The sequence below is a fragment of the Aegilops tauschii genome, chromosome 4 (assembly GCF_002575655.3).
Source record: "Aegilops tauschii subsp. strangulata cultivar AL8/78 chromosome 4, Aet v6.0, whole genome shotgun sequence".
NCBI classification, from domain to species: Eukaryota; Viridiplantae; Streptophyta; class Magnoliopsida; order Poales; family Poaceae; genus Aegilops; species Aegilops tauschii.
Window position 1 is genome coordinate 8278367 of NC_053038.3, and position 23021 is coordinate 8301387.

The window sequence follows — 23021 nt, forward strand, 5'->3', positions numbered from 1 at the left end:
CAGACATGGCCTCGGAACACACGCAATACACTTAGGTTGACTTGACGAGCCTAGCATGTACAGACGTGGCCTCGGAACACGGAAGACCGAAAGGTCGAGCATGAGTCGTATAGAAGATACGATCAACATGGAGATGTTCACCGATCTTGACTAGTCCGTCTCACGTGATGATCGGACACGGCCTAGTTAACTCGGATCATGTTTCACTTAGATGACTAGAGGGATGTCTATCTGAGTGGGAGTTCATTGAATAATTTGATTAGATGAACTTAATTATCATGAACTTAGTCTAAAATCTTTACAATATGTCTTGTAGATCAAATGGCCCACGTTGCCCTCAACTTCAACGCGTTCCTAGAGAAAACCAAGCTGAAAGATGATGGCAGCAACTATACGGACTGGGTCCGGAACCTGAGGATCATCCTCATAGCTGCCAAGAAAGATTATGTCCTAGAAGCACCGCTAGGTGACGCACCCATCCCAGAGAACCAAGACGTTATGAACGCTTGGCAGCAGCGTGCTGATGATTACTCCCTCGTTCAGTGCGGCATGCTTTACAACTTAGAACCAGGGCTCCAAAAGCGTTTTGAGCAACACGGAGCATATGAGATGTTCGAAGAGCTGAAAATGGTTTTCCAGGCTCATGCCCGGGTCGAGAGATATGAAGTCTCCGACAAGTTCTTCAGTTGTAAGATGGAGGAAAACAGTTCTGTCAGTGAGCACATACTCAGAATGTCTGGGCTACACAACCGCTTAACTCAGCTGGGAGTTAATCTCCCGGATGACGCGGTCATTGACAGAATCCTTCAGTCGCTTCCACCAAGCTACAAGAGCTTTGTGATGAACTTGAATATGCAGGGGATGGAAAAGACCATTCCTGAGGTATATTCAATGCTGAAATCAGCGAAGGTGGAGATCAAAAAGGAACATCAAGTGTTGATGGTGAATAAAACCACTAAGTTCAAGAAAGGCAAGGGTAAGAAGAACTTCAAAAAGGACGGCAAGGGAGTTGCCGCGCCCGGTAAGCCAGTTGCCGGGAAGAAGCCAAAGAATGGACCCAAGCCTGAGACTGAGTGCTTTTATTGCAAGGGAAGTGGTCACTGGAAGCGGAACTGCCCCAAATACTTAGCGGACAAGAAGGCCGGCAACACCAAAGGTATATGTGATATACATGTAATTGATGTGTACCTTACCAGTACTCGTAGTAGCTCCTGGGTATTTGATACCGGTGCGGTTGCTCATATTTGTAACTCAAAACAGGAGCTGTGGAATAAGCGGAGACTGGCGAAGGACGAGGTGACGATGCGCGTCGGGAATGGTTCCAAGGTCGATGTGATCGCCGTCGGCACGCTACCTCTACATTTACCCACGGGATTTGTTTTAAACCTCAATAATTGTTATTTAGTGCCAGCTTTGAGCATGAACATTGTATCTGGATCTCGTTTAACGCGAGATGGCTACTCATTTAAATCCGAGAATAATGGTTGTTCTATTTATATGAGAGATATGTTTTATGGTCATGCCCCGCTGGTTAATGGTTTATTCTTAATGAATCTCGAACGTGATGTTACACATATTCATAGTGTGAATACCAAAAGATGTAAAGTTGATAACGATAGTCCCACATACTTGTGGCACTGCCGCCTTGGTCACATTGGTGTCAAGCGCATGAAGAAGCTCCATGCAGATGGACTTTTAGAGTCTCTCGATTATGAATCATTTGACACATGCGAACCATGACTCATGGGCAAGATGACCAAGACTCCGTTCTCCGGAACAATGGAACGAGCAACCAACTTATTGGAAATCATACATACTGATGTGTGCGGTCCAATGAGTGTTGAGGCTCGCGGTGGCTATCGTTATGTTCTCACTCTCACTGATGACTTGAGTAGATATGGGTATGTCTACCTAATGAAACACAAGTCTGAGACCTTTGAAAAGTTCAAGGAATTTCAGAGTGAGGTTGAGAATCAACGTGACAGGAAAATAAAGTTCTTACGATCAGATCGTGGAGGAGAATATTTAAGTCACAAATTTGGTACACACTTAAGGAAATGTGGAATCGTTTCACAACTCACGCCGCCAGGAACACCTCAGCGTAACGGTGTGTCCGAACGTCGTAATCGCACTCTATTGGATATGGTGCGATCTATGATGTCTCTTACCGATCTACCGCTCTCATTTTGGGGCTATGCTTTAGAGACTGCCGCATTCACTTTAAATAGGGCTCCGTCGAAATCCGTTGAGACGACACCGTATGAATTATGGTTTGGGAAGAAACCTAAGCTGTCGTTTCTAAAAGTTTGGGGATGCGATGCTTATGTCAAGAAACTTCAACCTGAAAAGCTCGAACCCAAGTCGGAGAAATGCGTCTTCATAGGATACCCTAAGGAAACCATTGGGTATACCTTCTACCTCAGATCCGAAGGCAAGATCTTTGTTGCCAAGAACGGGTCCTTTCTGGAGAAAGAGTTTCTCTCGAAGGAAGTAAGTGGGAGGAAAGTGGAACTTGATGAGGTGATAGTCACCCATTCCGAACCGGAAAGTAGAGCAACGCGGGAAGATGTTCCTGTGGTGCCTACACCGACTGGGGAGGAAGTTAATGATGATGATCATGAAGCTTCGGATCAAGTTACTGCTGAACTTCGTAGGTCCACAAGGACACGTTCCGCACCAGAGTGGTACGGCAACCCTGTCCTGGAAATCATGTTGTTAGACAACGGTGAACCTTCGAACTATGAAGAAGCGATGGCGGGCCCGGATTCCGACAAATGGCTAGAAGCCATGAAATCCGAGATAGGATCCATGTATGAAAACGAAGTATGGACTTTGACTGACTTGCCCGATGATCGGCGAGCCATAGAAAATAAATGGATCTTTAAGAAGAAGACATACGCGGATGGTAATGTGACCATCTATAAGGCTCGACTTGTCGCTAAGGGTTATCGACAAGTTCAAGGGGTTGACTACGATGAGACTTTCTCACCCGTAGCGAAGCTGAAGTCCGTCCGAATCATGTTAGCAATTGCCACATTCTATGATTATGAGATATGGCAAATGGACGTCAAAACGGCATTCCTTAACGGCTTTCTTAAGGAAGAATTGTATATGATGCAGCCGGAAGGTTTTGTCGATCCTAAGAATGCTAACAAGGTATGCAAGCTCTAGCGCTCCATCTATGGGCTGGTGCAAGCATCTCGGAGTTGGAACATTCGTTTTGATGAGATGATCAAAGCATTTGGGTTTACACAGACTTATGGAGAAGCCTGTGTTTACAAGAAAGTGAGTGGGAGCTCTGTAGCATTTCTCTTATTATATGTGGATGACATACTATTGATGGGAAATGATATAGAATTCTTGGAAAGTATAAAGGCCTACTTGAATAAGTGTTTTTCAATGAAGGACCTTGGAGAAGCTGCTTATATATTAGGCATCAAGATCTATAGAGATAGATCAAGACGCCTCATTGGTCTTTCACAGAGTACGTACCTTGACAAGATATTGAAGAAGTTCAATATGGATCAGTCCAAGAAGGGGTTCTTGCCTGTATTGCAAGGTGTGCAATTGAGCACGACTCAATGCCCGACCACGGCAGAAGATAGAGAAAAGATGAGTGTCATCCCCTATGCCTCGGCCATAGGGTCTATTATGTATGCCATGCTGTGTACCAGACCTGATGTAAACCTTGCCGTAAGTTTGGTAGGAAGGTACCAAAGCAATCCCGGCATGGAACACTGGACAGCGGTCAAGAACATCCTGAAGTACCTGAAAAGGACTAAGGATATGTCTCTTGTTTATGGAGGTGACGAAGAGCTCGTCGTAAAGGGTTACGTCGATGCTAGCTTCGACACAGATCTGGATGACTCTAAGTCACAAACCGGATACGTGTATATTTTGAATGGTGGGGCGGTCAGCTGGTGCAGTTGCAAGCAAAGCGTTGTGGCGGGATCTACATGTGAAGCGGAATACATGGCGGCCTCAGAGGTAGCACAGGAAGCAATCTGGATAAAGGAGTTCATTACCGACCTAGGGGTGATTCCCAATGCATCGGGCCCGATGACTCTCTTCTGTGACAACACTGGAGCTATTGCCCTTGCCAAGGATCCCAGGTTTCACAGGAAGACCAGGCATATCAAGCGTCGCTTCAACTCCATTCGTGAAAGTGTTCAAAATGGAGACATAGATATTTGTAAAGTACATACGGACCTGAATGTAGCAGATCCGTTGACTAAACCTCTCCCTAGAGCAAAACATGATCAACACCAGAACTCTATGGGTGTTCGATTCATCACAATGTAACTAGATTATTGACTCTAGTGCAAGTGGGAGACTGTTGGAAATATGCCCTAGAGGCAATAATAAATGGTTATTATTATATTTCTTTGTTCATGATAATTGTCTATTGTTCATGCTATAATTGTATTATCCGAAAATCGTAATACATGTGTGAATACATAGACCATAACGTGTCCCTAGTAAGCCTCTAGTTGACTAGCTCGTTGATCAACAGATAGTCATGGTTTCCTGACTATGGACATTGGATGTCATTGATAACGGGATCACATCATTAGGAGAATGATGTGATGGACAAGACCCAATAATAAGCATAGCACAAAAGATCGTGTAGTTCGTTTGCTAGAGCTTTTCCAATGTCAAGTATCATTTCCTTAGACCATGAGATCGTGTAACTCCCGGATGCCGTAGGAGTGCTTTGGGTGTACCAAACATCACAACGTAACTGGGTGACTATAAAGGTACACTACAGGTATCTCTGAAAGTGTCTGTTGGATTGACACGGATCGAGACTGGGATTTGTCACTCCGTGTGACGGAGAGGTATCTCTGGGCCCACTCGGTAATGCATCATCATAATGAGCTCAATGTGACTAAGGAGTTAGCCACGGGATCATGCATTACGGTATGAGTAAAGAGACTTGCCGGTAACGAGATTGAACAAGGTATTGGGATACCGACGATCGAATCTCGGGCAAGTAACATACCGATTGACAAAGGGAATTGAATACGGGATTGATTGAATCCTCGACATCGTGGTTCATCCGATGAGATCATCGTGGAACATGTGGGAGCCAACATGGGTATCCAGATCCCGCTGTTGGTTATTGACCGGAGAGGCGTCTCGGTCATGTCTGCATGTCTCCCGAACCCGTAGGGTCTACACACTTAAGGTTCGGTGACGCTAGGGTTGTAGAGATATTAGTATGCGGTAACCCGAAAGTTGTTCGGAGTCCCGGATGAGATCCAGACGTCACGAGGAGTTCCGGAATGGTCTGGAGGTGAAGAATTATATATAGGAAGTCCAGTTTCGGCCACCGGGAAAGTTTCGGGGGTCACTGGTATTGTACCGGGACCACCGGAAGGGTCCCGGGGGTCCACCGGGTGGGGCCACCTATTCCGGGGGGGGGCCATGGGATGAAGTGGGAGGGGAACCAGCCCCTGGTGGGCTGGTGCGCCCCCCCTTGGGCCTCCCCTGCGCCTAGGGTTGGAAACCCTAGGGGTGGGGGCGCCCCCCACTTGGCTTGGGGGGGAAGCCACCCCCTTGGCCGCCGCCCCCCTTGGAGATCTGATCTCCCAGGGCCGGCGCCCCCCAGGGACCCTATAAATAGTGGGGGGGAGGGAGGGCAGCAGTACCTTAGCCCCTGGCGCCTCCCTCTCCCTCCCGTGACACCTCTCTCTCCCGCTTGCCCTTGGCGAAGCCCTGCCGGGATCCCCGCTACTTCCACCACCACGCCGTCGTGCTGCTGGATCTCCATCAACCTCTCCTTCCTGTTGGGGATCGTTGCAGAATTTTAAAATTTTCTACGCATCACCAAGATCCATCTATGGAGTTTACTAGCAACGAGGGGAAAGGAGTGCATCTACATACCCTTGTAGATCGCGAGCGGAAGTGTTCAAGTGAACGGGGTTGATGGAGTCGTACTCGTCGTGATCCAAATCACCGATGACCGAGTGCCGAACGGACGGCACCTCCGCGTTCAACACACGTACGGAGCAGCGACGTCTCCTCCTTCTTGATCCAGCAAGGGGGAAGGAGAGGTTGATGGAGATCCAGCAGCACGACGGCGTGGTGGTGGAAGTAGCGGGATCCCGGCAGGGCTTCGCCAAGCACTAGCGGGAGGGAGAGGTGTTGCAGGGGGTGAGGGAGGCGCCAGGGGCTGTTGTGTTGCTGCCCTCCTCCCCCCCACTATTTATAGGGGTCCTGGGGGGGGGCGCCGGCCACCCTGGAGATCCCATCTGAGGGGGGGCGGCGGCCAAGGGGGTGGCTTGCCCCCCAAGGCAAGTGGGGCGCCCCCCACCCCTAGGGTTTCCAACCCTAGGCGCAGGGGGAGGCCCAGGGGGGGCGCCCCAGCCCACTAGGGGCTGGTTCCCTTCCCACTTCAGCCCACGGGGCCCTCCGGGATAGGTGGCCCCACCCGGTGGACCCCCGGGACCCTTCCGGTGGTCCCGGTACAATACCGATAACCCCCGAAACTTTCCCGGTGGCCGAAACTGGAGTTCTATATATAATTCTTCACCTCCGGACCATTCCGGAACTCCTCGTGACGTCCGGGATCTCATCTGGGACTCCGAACAACTTTCGGGTTACCGCATACTAATATCTCTACAACCCTAGCGTCACCGAACCTTAAGTGTGTAGACCCTACGGGTTCGGGAGACATGCAGACATGACCGAGACGCCTCTCCGGTCAATAACCAACAGCGGGATCTGGATACCCATGTTGGCTCCCACATGTTCCACGATGATCTCATCGGATGAACCACGATGTCGAGGATTCAATCAATCCCGTATTCAATTCCCTTTGTCAATCGGTATGTTACTTGCCCGAGATTCGATCGTCGGTATCCCAATACCTTGTTCAATCTCGTTACCGGCAAGTCCCTTTACTCGTACCGTAATGCATGATCCCGTGGCTAACTCCTTAGTCACATTGAGCTCATTATGATGATGCATTACCGAGTGGGCCCAAAGATACCTCTTCGTCATACGGAGTGACAAATCCCAGTCTCGATCCGTGTCAACCCAACAGACACTTTCAGAGATACCCGTACTGTACCTTTATAGTCACCCAGTTACGTTGTGACGTTTGGTACACCCAAAGCACTCCTACGGCATCCGGGAGTTACACGATCTCATGGTCTAAGGAAAAGATACTTGACATTGGAAAAGCTCTAGCAAACGAACTACACGATCTTTGCGCTATGCTTAGGATTGGGTCTTGTCCATCACATCATTCTCCTAATGATGTGATCCCGTTATCAATGACATCCAATGTCCATAGTGAGGAAACCATGACTATCTGTTGATCAACGAGCTAGTCAACTAGAGGCTTACTAGGGACACGTTATGGTCTATGTATTCACATATGTATTACGATTTCCAGATAATACAATTATAGCATGAACAATAGACAATTAACATGAACAAAGAAATATAATAATAGCCATTTATTATTGCCTCTAGGGCATATTTCCAACACTTCCCCGTTGCTGGATCAACAAGGAGGAGACGTCGTTGCTCCGTACGTGTGTTGAATGCGGAGGTGCCGTCCGTTCGGCACTCGGTCATCGGTGATTTGGATCACGACGAGTACGAATCCATCAACCCCGTTCACTTGAACGCTTCCGCTCGCGATCTACAAGGGTATGTAGATGCACTCCTTCCCTCTCGTTGCTAGTAGACTCCATAGATGGATCTTGGTGATGCGTAGAAAATTTTAAAATTCTGCTACGATCCCCAACAGTTCGGAGTCCCGGATGAGATCCCAGACGTCACGAGGAGTTCCGGAATGGTCCGGAGGTAAAGAATAATATATAGGAAGTGAGGTTTTGGCCACCGGAAGAGTTTCAGGCGTCACCGGTAATGTACCGGGACCACCGGAGGGTTCCGGGGGTCCACCGGGAGGGGCCACCAACCCCGGAGGCCTGCGTGGGCCAAGTGTGGGAAGGGACCAGCCCCTAGGTGGGCTGGTGCGCCTCCCACAAGAGGCCCAAGGCGCATGGAAAGGGGGAAGGGGGAAAACCCTAGGCTCAGATGGGCCTAAGGCCCACCTAGGGTGCGCCCCCCTCTCTCCCCCTCTGGCCGCCCCTCAGATGCATCTAGGGCTGGCCGCCACCCCTGGGGAAAACCCTAGATGGGGGCGCAGCCCCTCCCCTTCCCCTATATATAGTGGGGGTTTTGGGGCTGCCATAGACACGAGTCTCCCTCTCTCTTGGCGCAGCCCTACCCCTCTCCCTCCTTGTCTCTCGCTGTGCTTGGCGAAGCCCTGCTGGAGTGCCACGCTCCTCCATCACCACCATGCCGTTGTGCTACTGCTGGACTGAGTCTTCCCCAACCTCTCCCTCTCTCCTTGCTGGATCAAGGCACGAGAGACGTCACCGGGCTGCATGTCTGTTGAACGCGGAGGCACCGTTGTTCGGTGCTTAGATCGGATTCGGCCGCGATCTGAATCGCTTCGTGTACGACTCCACCAACCGCGTTCTTGCAACGCTTCCGCATCGCGATCTTCAAGGGTATGAAGATGCACTCCCCTCTCTCTCGTTGCTAGTTATTCCATAGATTGATCTTGGTGATGCGTAGAAAATTTTGAATTTCTGCTACGTTCCCCAACACCTTGTTCATGATAATTGTCTATTGTTCATGCTATAATTGTGCTATCCGGAAATCGTAATACATGTGTGAATACATAGACCACAACATGTCCCTAGTGAGCCTCTAGTTGACTAGCTCGTTGATCAATAGATGGTTACGGTTTCCTGACCATGGACATTGGATGTCATTGATAACGGGATCACATCATTAGGAGAATGATGTGATGGACAAGACCCAATCCTAAGCATAGCACAAGATCGTGTAGTTCGTCTGCTAAAGCTTTTCTAATGTCAAGTATCATTTCCTTAGACCATGAGATTGTGCAACTCCCGGATACCGTAGGAATGCTTTGGGTGTGCCAAACGTCACAACGTAACTGGGTGGCTATAAAGGTGCACTACGGGTATCTTCGAAAGTGTCTTTTGGGTTGGCACGAATCGAGACTGGGATTTGTCACTCCGTGTGATGGAGGGGTATCTCTGGGCCCACTCGGTAGGACATCATCATAATGAGCTCAATGTGACCAAGGAGTTGATCACAGGATGATGTGTTACGAACGAGTAAAGAGACTTGCCGGTAACGAGATTGAACAAGGTATAGGGATACCGACGATCGAATCTCAGGCAAGTATCATACCGGTAGACAAAGGGAATTGTGTAAGGGATTGATTGAATCCCCGACATCGTGGTTCATCCGATGATATCATCGTGGAGCATGTGGGAGCCAACATGGGTATCCAGATCCCGTTGTTGGTTATTGGCCGGAGAGATGTCTCGGTCATGTCTGCATGCCTCCCGAACCCGTAGGGTCTACACACTTAAGGTTCGATGACTCTAGGGTTATAGGAAAAGTTTGTACATGGTTACCGAATGTTGTTCGGAGTCCCGGATGAGATCCCGGACGTCACGAGGAGTTCCGGAATGGTCCGGAGGTAAATAATAATATATAGGAAGTGAGTTTTGGCCACCGGATGTGTTTCGGGCGTCACAGGTAATGTACCGGGACCACCGGAGGGTTCCGGGGGTCCACTGGGAGGTGCCACCAGCCCCGGAGGCTTGCATGGGCCAAGAGTGGGAAGGGACCAGCTCCTGAGTGGGCTGGTGCGCCTCCCACCAGGGCCCAAGGCGCAGCTAGGGGAAACCCTAGGCGCAGATGGGCCTAAGGCCCACGCTAGGGCGCGCCCCCCCTCTCTCCCCCTCTTGGCCGCCCCCTCCATCCCATCTAGGGCTGCCGCCCCCCTAGGGGTGGGAACCCTAGAGGGGGCGCACCCTCCTCCCCTCCTCCTACAAATAGTGGGGGTTTTGGGGCTGCCAATGACACGAGTCTCTCTCTCTCTCTCGGCACAGCCCTACCTCTCCACATCCTCGTTCTCTATAGTGCTTGGCGAAGCCCTGCTGGAAACCACGCAGCTCCACCACCACCACACCGTCGTGCTGCTGCTGGAGTTGTCTTCCCCAACCTCTCCCTCCTCCTTGCTGGATCAAGGCGCGGGAGACGTCACCGGGCTGCACGTGTGTTGAACGCGGAGGCGCCGTTGTTCGGCGCTTAGATCGGAATCAACCGCGATCTGAATCGCTGCGAGTACGACTCCTTCATCCGCGTTCTTGTAACGCTTCCGCATCGCGATCTTCAAGGGTATGAAGATGCACTCCCCTCTCGCTCGTTGCTAGTTTCTCCATAGATTGATCTTGGTGATGCGTAGAATTTTTTTTAATTTCTGCAACGATCCCCAACACTCATAGAGTAGGCCGATAAGGCTTGGATCACTGACTTAAGAAGGACTTCTCTTGCTGCACTTGATAGCTGTTTTTCACACCATCCCTGTACATTGGATCTAGAGCGTTCTACAATATGTTCAAAAGATTGCTCTGTAATCCTACCTGCTGCTGTAGGAAGACCCAAGTACTTTTCAGACATTTCTTCTCTCTGAATTTGCAGGATATTCTTCACTCCTCTCCTCGTTGATGCCCCTGTATTTGGGCTAAAAAACACTAAACTTTTCAATTTGTTTGCACACTGACCTGAGCCCACACTATATGTATGTAAGATCTCATTGAGTCTTGTAGCACTTCGGCCATCAGCTTTCATAGAAACCAAACAGTCATCTGCAAACAATAGTGGGAGATCCACGGTGCTGTAGAACCCACCCGGATCCCCCTATCAATCCATCCTCCATCATAATTCTTCAACATGCAAGAGAGCCCTTCTACACGCAAAAGAAACAGATATGGCGAGATCGGGTCTCCCTGCCTGAATCCCCTTGAAGGGCTAAAAGAAGGTAATAGTTCTCCATTGACTTTCACTTGGAAACTTACCGAGGTAACACATCTCATGACTAAAGAAACCCACTCCTCCGCAAAACCTAATTGTAACATAACATCTTGGAGATAAGTCCATTCCACCCTATCATATGATTTCATCATATCTATCTTTACTGCACACCACTCTTGCTTCCCCTTCTTCCTCCTCATCAAATGAATACATTCATATGCCGTGATTACATTATCTGTTATTAACCTCCCCGGTACAAAAGCACTATGTTCCTCCGCAATGATCTCATCAAGTATCTCACATAAGCGATTAGCCAAGACTTTGGAATATAGCTTATAAATCACATTACAAAGTGAAATCGGTCTGTATTGAGTAATATTACGAGCGTTCTTTAACTTGGGGATGAGAACAATGACCGTTCTGTTCATCACCTCTGGAAGATGACCTCCATTAAGGAAGTTCAACACCGCCTCAGTAACATCTTCCTTTATTAAGGGCCAATGCCACTGATAAAAACCAGCGTTGAAACCATCCTCTCCTGGTGCTTTTGATGGAGCCATTGCGAACAGTGCAACATGCACTTCCTTTGCCTGAAACGGCCTGGTCAGCCTTTCATTCATCTGTGCCAAAACCATCGAAGGTACATGGTGCAGAATTGCTTGTGTATCTACCTCCTCCCGAGTCTTGTATAGGGACGTATAAAAACCTTGTATCTCCTCCCAGATCTCTTCCTTGGTTTGACACAAAGTACCATCCGCTTTTTCTAGCGTGTTGATCCTATTTCTGCTCCTGCGAGCCTTCACTTGGGCCTGAAAAAACCCAGTATTCCGGTCCCCTGCCCTGAGCCAGTCAGATCGGGATCTTTGCCTTGCCATAATCTCCTCTCGATGCAGGAGCTCTTTAAGCTGGCTGGCCAAATCTCTCTCCCTCGGCGACGATCCTCTAAAAAGAGATCGTGCTTTTTCTTTTTTAATTTCCTTCCGCACCTTTTTTATTTTTCGTTCGACATCTCCAAACTTCTTCCCCTTCCATGTCGTGAGATGGACTTGCATGTCCTTAAGTGCTTCATTCAGGGACATCAGACCCATAGTTCCTGACCCTTTTTTCCATCCATCCACTACGGCCGCTTCATGCGACTCTTCTCTCTGCCACGCCTCGTCATACATGAAGCGACGCAACCCTCTGTGCTGCTCTTCTCCCGCCCGCCGAGACCGGATAGAAACAAAGCAATGGTCTAAACGCGGTGACGGAATGTGTTTGACACTATTATCCAAATACATTTGGATAAAGGCCGGATCTGCAAGAAATCTGTCAAGACGAACTTTAACATTTGCAGTGCCCTCTTGCCTATTGTCCCATGTGAAGGGAATTCCATTGTATCCAAGATCCTGGAAATTACACTGATCAACAGTCTCTCGGAACCCTGCCATTTGCCATTCTGTTCTCTCATTTGCTCCAAAGTACTCAGCACCATCTAATACTTCATTAAAATCACCTCCACAAAGCCATGGAAGATCACTCTGAGCTCTCAACATTTTTAGAAGATCCCAACTTTGGGAACACTCACTCCTGCGAGCCTTGGCATAAAAGCATGTAAATCTCCACTCCTTCATATCACCTCCAACATTTTTTACCTTGACATCAATGTGTTGGTCTGACATGTTGTTCAACTCCACATCAACTTCCTGAGACCAAAACAGCGCCAAACCACCACTCAAACCATTACTGCTCACTGGCACACAACCTTGAAAACCCAACCTTGATTTCAAATCAGCCACTCTATTTCCCTCGATCTTTTTTCACATAAAAAGACTAGGGAGGGAGCTTCCAGCCTCACAATGTTGCGAAGCTCTCGAACTGTCTTTGGGTTCCCAAGCCCGCGACAGTTCCAAATTAGGCAATTCATTTGTCCCGGCGGGGCTGTTCCGCAGCCGCCAGCAGACTTAAGTTCTCCTCCGCCTTCTTCTTCTTTGAGTCTCTACTATCATCTGATGTTTGGGATGTCTCCCCCTCCATGAGACGTTTCTTATTCAGGGTCTCCTGATCAACTAACATAAGTTGGTTCTGGGGGCTAGGTGCCCCATTACCATCCATGCTTATCTTTCTGTTCACTTGGTTATTACTCGTGGCCCTGCCACGATAAGATCGATTGCCTCGTCCTGCCATACCCCCCCCCCCCCCCCCCCCCGCGCGCGCATTGAACTGATAGACCGTTTGCTTTACTCTCCCTTGCCTAGATTTGGCTGGCGACGTTACTTCTTCCCCCTTCTCAACCTCCTTAGTTTCTGCTTCAAAGTAACTATCTGCTCCAAATGTTGTGCCCTGATTCCTTTGAAAGGTGTTCCCCCAAATTTTCTTGGTCCCTGGCCACCTCATCTTTTCACCGAAAGGCAGCCTACCCAAACCATCTCTCTCTACCGGATTAGCACAGAACGTATCAGCATGCCCTAGCAACCCACAGGAAAAACAAAAGTACGGCAGATTTTCATATTGTATATCATAGAGCACACTCTCCTTAGTTCGTGCCGACTCTAGGTGAACCCAGCGCATCAAAGGTTCGTCCACCTTGATCCAGATCCTCGCCCTTAGCGATTCCCCACAAAACCCTTTGTATCAACATCGATCTTTATGACAACTCAAAGCATTGCTGCAATTCTTCCATGCCAGGGTGGGTATCTCAAATTGAAGGGCAAGTTAATGACCCTAGCCCAAATCTACATCCTCTCAAATTTCCAGTCCGATGGCCTAGGCTTACAATCAAACAGCTCCAGTACCACTGCATGTTTTCCGACCATCCAGGGGCCTCCTTCCCATTTTCGATCCCGATCCCGCTTCCCTTCTGTGATGGCAACTAAAGTGTTCTCACCCACCGAGTCGAAATTCAGCCCCCGGGGGGTTCCCCATGCAGGCCGCAGAGCATCCGGAATGGTGTTAACATGCAGCACCCTGGGATGCAAAACTCTCCCCAGAAGCGCCCAAGATGGCGCTCCTGTATCTTCATCCTGGTCATCGACCACTAGCTTTGCGCTCTCCTTGTCCGACAGCCTCATCTGTTCCATCTGTTCCTCCATCGACTCCCTGTCCTTCGTCCTTGATCCCGAGCTCGCCATGACCGCCAACCCAACCCAAAAACCCTAACACGTCGCTGTCCTCGCGCTCCAAGGATGGGCAGGGACGCAAGGCCCCACCTTAATCACCCCGAGAGCAGCAGAGAGAGTAGTCAACGATCAGGGCCTCCTTGGGAGATTGCGGTTGAGAGAGAAGAAACTCTTGCACCGCAGTAGATCGGAATCGCCCGCGCGCTGCCGAGAGCCACTCGAAACCCTAGGAGAATGGTTCGGGGCAAGACCTATGCAATGTTCTAGGAGACTCAAGACTTTGAACCTTTTTCATGTTCCCAATACCTCGGATATGATCTTTTAGCACCGGACGCGCCCTTTTTCATAACTTATGTGGTGATTTTTTTAAATTTGGAAATACCCCATGTGTGGGAGTACTCCGATATGTTTGCAAGAACACATGCCAAAGCTCTCATACACGAGGAGAACATGTAGAGCAATACACGGTGAACAAAAGGACACACACACACACACACACACACACACACACATCCTAATAGACTAAGAACCACGTGTGTAGATGAAGTGTTGCAAGTGTCCGCCGCTAAAGAAACAAGTAAAGAATGTGGATCATCGAGTAGGTCAAGCCCCTAGTGTAGGAGAAGTCCGCTACCATGGCATGGTTGAGCTTAATGTTGTTAGCTCCACCGAGGAAAAAGGGGAGCTTTTGCTTTGGGAATAGCGATGGTCCAACAATGGGAGCAGACACACGCCATGCTCGATCACGAAGCTATAGAGCAAGTGATAACAATCACACATAGTTTACTTTTAGTTAATCAGGTGGAAGCATTCAAACGAGTTGTTGTCCGACTTTATCACTAATGGTAGGAAGATGTGGATCGACACCATGCCGGAGATGGTGCCCTGGAGTAAAACATGGAATGAAGCATAAAACGGCGGCCGCTACGTCAAAATGGACTCGAATGCTAGTGGAGCAGCCCACAAACATTTGCAAACCCAAACAAAGGATTAAGATGCTATTTGGATTTTAGGAATATGAAAACACATAAATGGGGAAGACGCATGATTTAAATGTCACGTATCGTGGAACCCCGCAAGAGTTCTGCAGCAACCTCCTTTGGATGGTGCACTAAAGAAATAAGACGAGATATAAACTCATGTTAAGATTCCTATAGAATAAGGGGCATAGGAATGAATTTCATAGCAATTTGATAATCCAAACCCATGATCCAAAGGGTTTTCATAGAAAGGATTTCCTAGAGTTGTAATCATTCAGATGAAAGTTGTATACAATTCAAAGAGACCTCCTAAGTGAGTATTAAAAATCTTCTATTAGGTTTCTCTCAAATATGCAATTACTCCCTCCGTTCTTTTATGTAAGGTGTATTATTTTCGACACGGTGACCAAGATACATAATTATAGACATGTTAGGACGAAGTTACCCTTGGCCAATTTATTGGTTAGTGGCAAGTAAATCAGTTACTATAGGAAAGTAAGAGATACATGCAATCGACAGAGAGATAGTTTCCTTCTTTTACTACAAGGAGAGATACGGATAATCAGGAGAGAGATACTTTCTTTATTTCTAGAGGGCTAACAAGGGAATTATGAGGAATTAGAAGAAATGCACCTTACATTCTGGAATTTTATCTAAAAACAAATACACCTTATATATAGGAACGGAGGGAGTATGAGGTAATCTACACTGATCCAACACACTTCACAAATTATGTAGTACTAGTATTCAACCCAAACACGAGCCAAAGTTGCACCATGTAGTATTTGGTTAGAGTGGTTGATGTTGAGAAGGACTAGAACCAAAAAGATATTGACATTAGCGTCAAGAACTTAACAACAATACAACATTGACGTGTAGCACGGCTCGTCACTTTTACAAAAAGCCAGTTGGCCTGCCTCCGAGACTTCCCAACAGTATGTTATGTATGTTATTATTGAAATGCCACTACATTACAAAAGAAATGTCATTATCTTTCGTTCTTCCATCTATCCCAAAACCGGCTTGGACCCTACAAAACGCCGGGTCACATGCGCCGCGAGCCGCGAGTAAAATAGCCATTGCTGGCGCTCTCCGAGCTAAAGGTCGGCCCGCCCGTGAGCCCATGACACGCATCACAACCCTTGATTTGTCTCGGCCCTCTGGCGGCTCCCAAGCCTACATTTTCTACGGACTACAGGTAGCACGCATGGAAGTCGTGGTCTGCGTCCTGACCCCTGCGCTGTAACCTAGCGCCGAGGTCGTGATAACCGGTAGCATTGTCACGCAAACTGCGACGAGATCAAGATCAGATAGCCAACCTCGCTGCAGGCAGAGTGCGAGGTCGATCAAATCTGCATGCAGCGGCATCTGCAACCGTATTGCCGGTACACGGTTAGCCGCCGGCGGATTTGCGTGCGTGCGCATGCAGTTCTGTTTTGGGCTCCACGATCCTATCTCCCACATGCCACAAAGGCGAAACCGAACGCGGAAAAGGACGCGCCGGCCACCACCCGTCCTGAGCTCCTGACCGAGACCCCCGGCCGTCACATCCGTCGGCCGATCAAACCTTGCCGAACTAACCCTGTTTGCGCCGCTATAAAACCTCCAGGAAACCCGCCACGTTCCTCGCCGGCCTGTGTAGTACAGCTACAGCTAGCACCGCGTCGTACCCGCATACCACCGAACCAAGAACCAGACCTCTCGACCCCACCGCGAGCATGCGCTTCGCGTGCACGGCGGCACCACTCTGCTACCACCTCCGCTCTTCTTCTTCCTCCTCTCGGACCACGCCGTCTCTTCGTCTTCTTCATCTCGGATTCTACGAGCTAGCTAGCGTGATTCACTGATCTCTAGCTGGAGATGGGTATAGGCAAGGAGCCCGGAGCTGTCGCGGCGTGCGGGGCGGTGGCGTTCTCCTGGGAGCAGGAGCCGGGGGTGTCCAAGGAGAGCCCGGCGGCCGAGACGACGAAGCTGCCCTCCGGCGGAAGGAGTACTACGCCGGAGAGCACCAAGAAGGCGGAGGCACGGACGCACCAGCTGCGCGTGCCGCCTCCGCCGGGAGGTCCCGGAGCGCCGTCCCTGTCGCCGCCGGTGAAGGCGGCGAGGAGCAGGTCCAGCCGACGGGGCGTCCGGCCGGAGGAGGACCCGTTCCTCGCGGCCTACGTCGCCTGCACGGCCAGCGGCAGGAAGACCGGCAGGGGGCACACCGAGGCCCAGAAGATGCTCGGGTGGGCCGGGCTTAGGTTCGCTCTTGGGCTCGGCCTCTCTTGCAAGACCTCTTGTGGTGTTGCAGAGGAGAGCGTCGTCAGGCTGACCAAAAACCCCTGAAATGGATGATCATCAGATTGACCATTTCCGGTGTTTTTTGTATTATACGATTTTCTTTGCCATTTTGTACTACTGCTGATGTCCCGTGGTGCAGATCATATTCGTTACTGGCTGAGAAGTAGTGCCAAACAAATCAGAATCCTGGACTCTGGAGTTTTAAATTCACTCACATGTTTTTTAGAGTGGTATTAGGGCCTTAATTTTTAGCTAAAAGGCGAGGACCCATGAACATGTGACCAACTTCTGAACTTTGGTGACAAAACTTGTGTACGAATGCCACAGATTATACCGAGATACACACACACATAGTTGTGTAAATATGGACATCAGATTTCAGTCTTGTTGGATAGAGTTATGTACTAGTACTATCAATCTTAACACCCAGCCAAGAGGTGGCTTTTTGACGGTACACCATACGTTAAATTTTGAAGAAAATGAAGTTTGGTTGTATGAGCAATGGATGTATTATTTGTAGGAACAATTTCAATTTTTGGAAATTACATGAACATTTCATTTGATGTACTTGAATGAATGCCTTATCTAACTCATATGAACGTTTTCTATATACGACAGGGCACTTTTTTTAAAGTAGAATTTACATTAACATTTTTCAAAACATACAGAAGTCTTTATCCATTTATGGTTTTACTAAATAAAACGACTATTTTTCATCAGCTTCAAGAAAAATGCACTAGAATTTGAGACCGGCGTCCTAGAATATCATATTAAAGCTACAAAAATAACTAGAACGGAAATATGTTTATGAAGTTAGAAGTTACGTAAGTATTTTTAACCATAGATGAAAATATTTTTCCATTCATGATTTTGAAAGGCAAATTCTAATATTTTTCTTTCTTATTTGGCTCACCGGCATCCATACCTTACCGCATCTACAAAAGGAATTACTCCCTCCTTTCACAGATATAAGATGTTCAATCTTTTTTCTGGTTCGGTTGTGTGTTTGGTCACTCATTTCTTCCTGTATGTAGTTTATATTAAAATAATTAAAACATCTTATATTTATGAGTGGAGGGAGTATAATGCAGCAATTGGATCGTTAACTTGTAGACGTTGAAGCATGAAAAGATTAGAAAACACACTAAACTACACAAAGTAAAAGATTTAAGGGCCGAACCTAATACACCAAGAGGTGCGTGGTCCTTCGTTCAGTCGTACATAAAAGTTGATGCAAGAGCTAAATACCCGCGACAGCTAATCTCGCTTAATGCAAGAATAGCTCTCGTCTCGCCTGAAGCACTTCCGATTGGGGCCGCACATGATTAGTGTCTTTTTGCTCCGCACTAGCTCAATCGGAGTTCATTGCGGAGGCGCCTATACCGTGCACTACCTCAGTCGAAATCACTTTACCTGCACTGAACTGGACGTCCGAACGTTTTCTATATACGACAGGGCACTTTTTTAGATGATCATCCATTTAGTGTTTTTTCCATGAACATTTCATTTGATGTACTTGAATGAATGCCTTATCTAACTCATATGAACGTTTTCTACGAGTGTTTTTTTGCTCCGCACGCTTCAAGTGATTTCGATGGTAGGCTCGCCTGAAGCGAGTGCCATACTGGGTTAGCTCAGGCGTGCAGAAGTCCAGTTCCTCGATTTTCATTTTCTAACCTTTTTTCGTTTTTGATTACCTTTCTTCCATTTGTTTATACTTCCAAATATTCTAAGCATGTACTATATTACAAAAACAAACTTTACCTGCACTTTTTAGAAATGTGAATCATGCATTTGAAAAATGTTAAATGTGTAAAGCAAAAATGTTCCTCATGGTTAAAAACAATGTATAATGTGTATGGAAAACAATAGATATCCAACAATATATGTTTTCTTAAAATTTCAATAATCTGTTACACAAAAACAATAAAGTACAAAAAATGTTCCTGATATATACCAAAAATGTAGAATGTGCATTAAAAAAGTTAACATAAAAATATAAATTTCTAAAAATGTTGATTGTGTAACAAAAACATGTTAATCATCTTTTTTTTAAATGTTAAACGTCCATAAAAATTTACCTAATGTGTACCGACAATTTAAAATGTCTACGAAAAATAGCCCTTAAACACAAATATTTGAAAAAAAATTAATAATCTATTTAAAAAATGCTAAATGTGTACAATTATTTTCCCGATGTATACAAAAAGTCTAGAACATATATTGAATTTTTTGAAGATGAAAATTTAATTTTAAAAAATGTTGATTGTGTATAAAACATGTTAATCATATATTTAAAAAATGTTAAATATGTACTAAAAATGTTCTATACTGGCAAAATGTACAATGTGTATGACAGAAGTAGTCATCAATATTAATTTGTTCAAATGTAATACTGTATTTACAAAATATTAAATTATACAAAAAAATTGTTCCTGATGTAAATGTAAAATGTGCAAATATGTATGAAAAATGTAGTGATCTGTTGAATAAAACTAAAGAAACGGAAGAAAGAATCAAAAGAAACACCTCCGAAACGAAGAAAAGTGGAAAACCCGAAGAAAACCATGAAAACTAAGAATGAAAGAAAAAAAATTCAAAAACAAACAAAACCAAAGACAAATAGAGAAAACTAATGGAAACTAAGAAAGGAAAAATAAAAAAGAATATAAAATATAAACAAAGAGAAAAATAAAACAAGACAACTGCAGAAAAACAATGCAAAAAATAAAAGATAGGTAGAACATAAGAAGCCTCAATAAAATAAGAAAACCAGAACAGAGTTAAAAAATCCAATGAAAATACAAAACAACGCAAAAAAAAGGCCAGAACTGGAGCAGAAACCTACATAGAAAAATAATTGGAAGAAAAACACAAACTAAACCCTTTTTTTAGGGGGACAAACTAAACCCTGTGAACGAAACTCAGCGAACCCGAACGAAACACAGCGAATAAAAAAACAGATGAATTAAGCCGGCCTAGTAGCTATAGTGAGGGATGAAGCTTCAGGTGGGATGGAAGGATCTATGGCACTAAGCGAGATATAGCTCCCGTGGTTCGTTGCCTTAGTTGTGTCCCTTTCTTCCAGTTTTAATCTTTGTATGTTTTTCGTTTCCTTTTTATATTTCTTTGTTTTTCCTATTTCTTCACTTGTTTTCTCCATTTTATTTGTTTTATTTTTTTCACTGATTTTCTTTGTTTCCTTCACAGTTTCATGGGTTTTTTTATTGGTTTTTCTTTGTTTCTTTCTCGGGTTTTTCTGGGTGTTTTTGTTTATCACTTTCTTCATTTTTCTTTGTTTCTTTCTTGGTTGTCATTGGGTTTTTCTTCGTTTTTCCTTTCTCTCCTTCCATTATTTTGCATTGATTTTCTTCAGTTTTCATTCATTCCTTGGTTTTCTTTGTCTTCTTTTTTTGGTTTTTATTGGATTTTCCCTTTTTCTTTTTTTGTTGATTTTTATCCTATTTTGTTCAACACGCGTTAAGTTTTTCAGTACACATTTAATATTTTTTGTATGCAATAGAAGTAAATCTTATAGAAATTTTTAGCTTTTTTAAATACATGGTGCTTTTTAAAACTAATATATTTTGATGTCTACCTTTTTGTATATTTTTCCATACACATTGTACATTTTTTTATATATCTTATACATTTGTTTAGTACATGTTTAAAAAAATGTAAATACAAGTTTAACATGTTTTGAATACACAGTGAACATTTTTCAATACATGTTATATTCCTTATATATTTATTTAATGTACGGTATATATTTTTCATATACACTAGGAACTTTTTTATACAGGATCTACATTTTTCATACACATTGTATATTTTTTTATATTTTCCGTATACATAATAAACATTTTTCTATACACATTTTACATTTTTAAATGTTTGATTAATAGTTTTCCAAATACCTAATTAACATTCTTTAAATGCTTGATTAACATTTTTAAAATACATGATCAACATTTTTATAGGCATTGTACGACTTTTATATACGTTTTTTGTATACTTGATAGACGAGGGAGAGAGAGACGCGGGGAGGAATGGATTTTTTTTAAAGGTAACTAGGGATTTATTCAAAGTTCATCACATCCGGAATACACGCAATTTCAGGAAGGATCCCTAGCCACACGTGGCGGCCCACCGGCAGAGACGCAGCTCCTTTTGCAACCGAGTGGGCCTCGAAATTATTTTCTCTATGTTCAAAGCGAAAGAAAACTGAAGTAAAAAGGTTCATGCTAATGTGTATGTCCTGCAGAATCAGCGCATACACTGGTGATGCTTGTTGCTTTATGTTGGAGACCACTTCTAAACAATCTGATGCAATTACCAGCTCCTGCAAATTCAAATCGCGGGCAAGGGCAAGGGCTCGCTGCACGCGTGTGCCTCCAAGCTCGCCGGGTCGATCAAGTCCTCAAAAATTAGTGCTGATGCTCCAAGAAACTTCCCTGTTTTATCTCGGCATACCACGGCAGCCGCTCCCTTCTCGCCCAGCGTTGATATGGCGCCATCACAGTTAAGCTTCACAGCTTCTCCATCTGGCGGTAGCCATGCACGTGTTCTCGGTGCCGCATGCGCTGAAAATGATCGCGGCTTTTGAGCTTCCACGATATCCAGCTCCTCCAAGAACCGCCTGATAAAGCTCATGGTCGACAGTGGGCTTTGAAACTCATTCTCATGGATTGCTTTTCGTCGAGCCCACCAAATCGCCCACATTGTCACTAGAACACGCATTAAATCCTGCTGGCTTGTTGTTTCAAACAACCAGAACAACCACAGCCGTGCGTCGGCGTTCTGGTTTGATATCACATGTTCCAGAAGCTCATCATCACCCAAGGCCCATACGCATCTAGCCATGCGGCAGCTCAGCAGGGAGTGACGCCAGGTATCCTCCTCGGCTCCACAAATCGAGCACGCCGGTGTATCCGCCATGTTCCTCTCATGTCGAACAAGCCCCGTAGGGATCGACTTGTGGGCTAACCTCCATACGAACACCCTGATCTTGGAAGGAACCCGCACTTTCCAGAGCTGCGACCAAGAACTCTTATCTGCTGCAATATTTGAGTGCCCCGGTCGATGATCGAGCCAGTCCTCCCTCTGAGTCTTGACTGCAGATATCATTCGGTAAGCCGATCGAACCGAGAAGACTCCCCTCTTATCATAGTGCCAGGCCCAAAAATCTTCCTGAATCCGAGTGCTCAATGGTATGTTCATAATAACTTCAACATCGGGAGCAATAAAGTGTTCCATGATCACATGCTTGTTCCATGACCTGGTGGTGGGGTTAATCAGATCCGAGACTAGGTTTGGCGGGTTGGCCGACTGTGCACATATCGGTCGAAGTTTGTAGTCTCTCGGAAGCCAGTTATCTTGCCATATATTTGTGTGTTTTCCCGATCCAATACGCTTGATGAGCCCTTGTGCTAGCACATCCCTCCCCTCTAATATGGAGCGCCAGACCTGGGATGGACCTGCACCCAAAACGACATCCAAAAGATGACAGTCTGGAAAGTACCTGGCTTTTAGAACGCGAGCACTGAGCGAACCCGGGTCCTGTAGAAGCCTCCAAGCTTAGCGTGCAAGTAATGCTAGGTTAAACAACTCCAAATCCCTGAAGCCCAACCCTCCCATGAACTTGGGTTTGGACATAGTTTTCCATGACACCCAAGCAGTTTTTCGTTGGCCATTCTTGCTGCCCCACCAGAACTTCCTGATGATACCATTGATATGCTCACACAAGCCCCTTGGCAATTTGAAGCATGACATAGAATAC

General features: G+C 46.3%; 2 protein-coding genes across 2 annotated transcripts; one reads left to right on the forward strand and one right to left on the reverse strand.

Annotated features, from left to right (window-relative positions):
- Window positions 1–10373: 10373 nt before the first annotated feature.
- On the reverse strand, window positions 10374–13991 carry LOC141021588 (uncharacterized). The gene is made up of 3 exons (XM_073497431.1): window positions 13752–13991; window positions 11264–12566; window positions 10374–10444 (listed from the first exon to the last, which is right to left on the reverse strand). Exons 1-3 carry the CDS (start codon window positions 13989–13991, stop codon window positions 10374–10376), a joined length of 1614 nt encoding a protein of 537 aa, XP_073353532.1.
- A 2548-nt stretch (window positions 13992–16539) lies between these two features.
- Window positions 16540–17452, forward strand: LOC109782380 (uncharacterized). The gene has a single exon (XM_020341004.4). It carries the CDS (start codon window positions 16820–16822, stop codon window positions 17285–17287), a length of 468 nt encoding a protein of 155 aa, XP_020196593.1. The 5' UTR covers window positions 16540–16819; the 3' UTR covers window positions 17288–17452.
- The last annotated feature ends 5569 nt before the right edge of the window (window positions 17453–23021 follow it).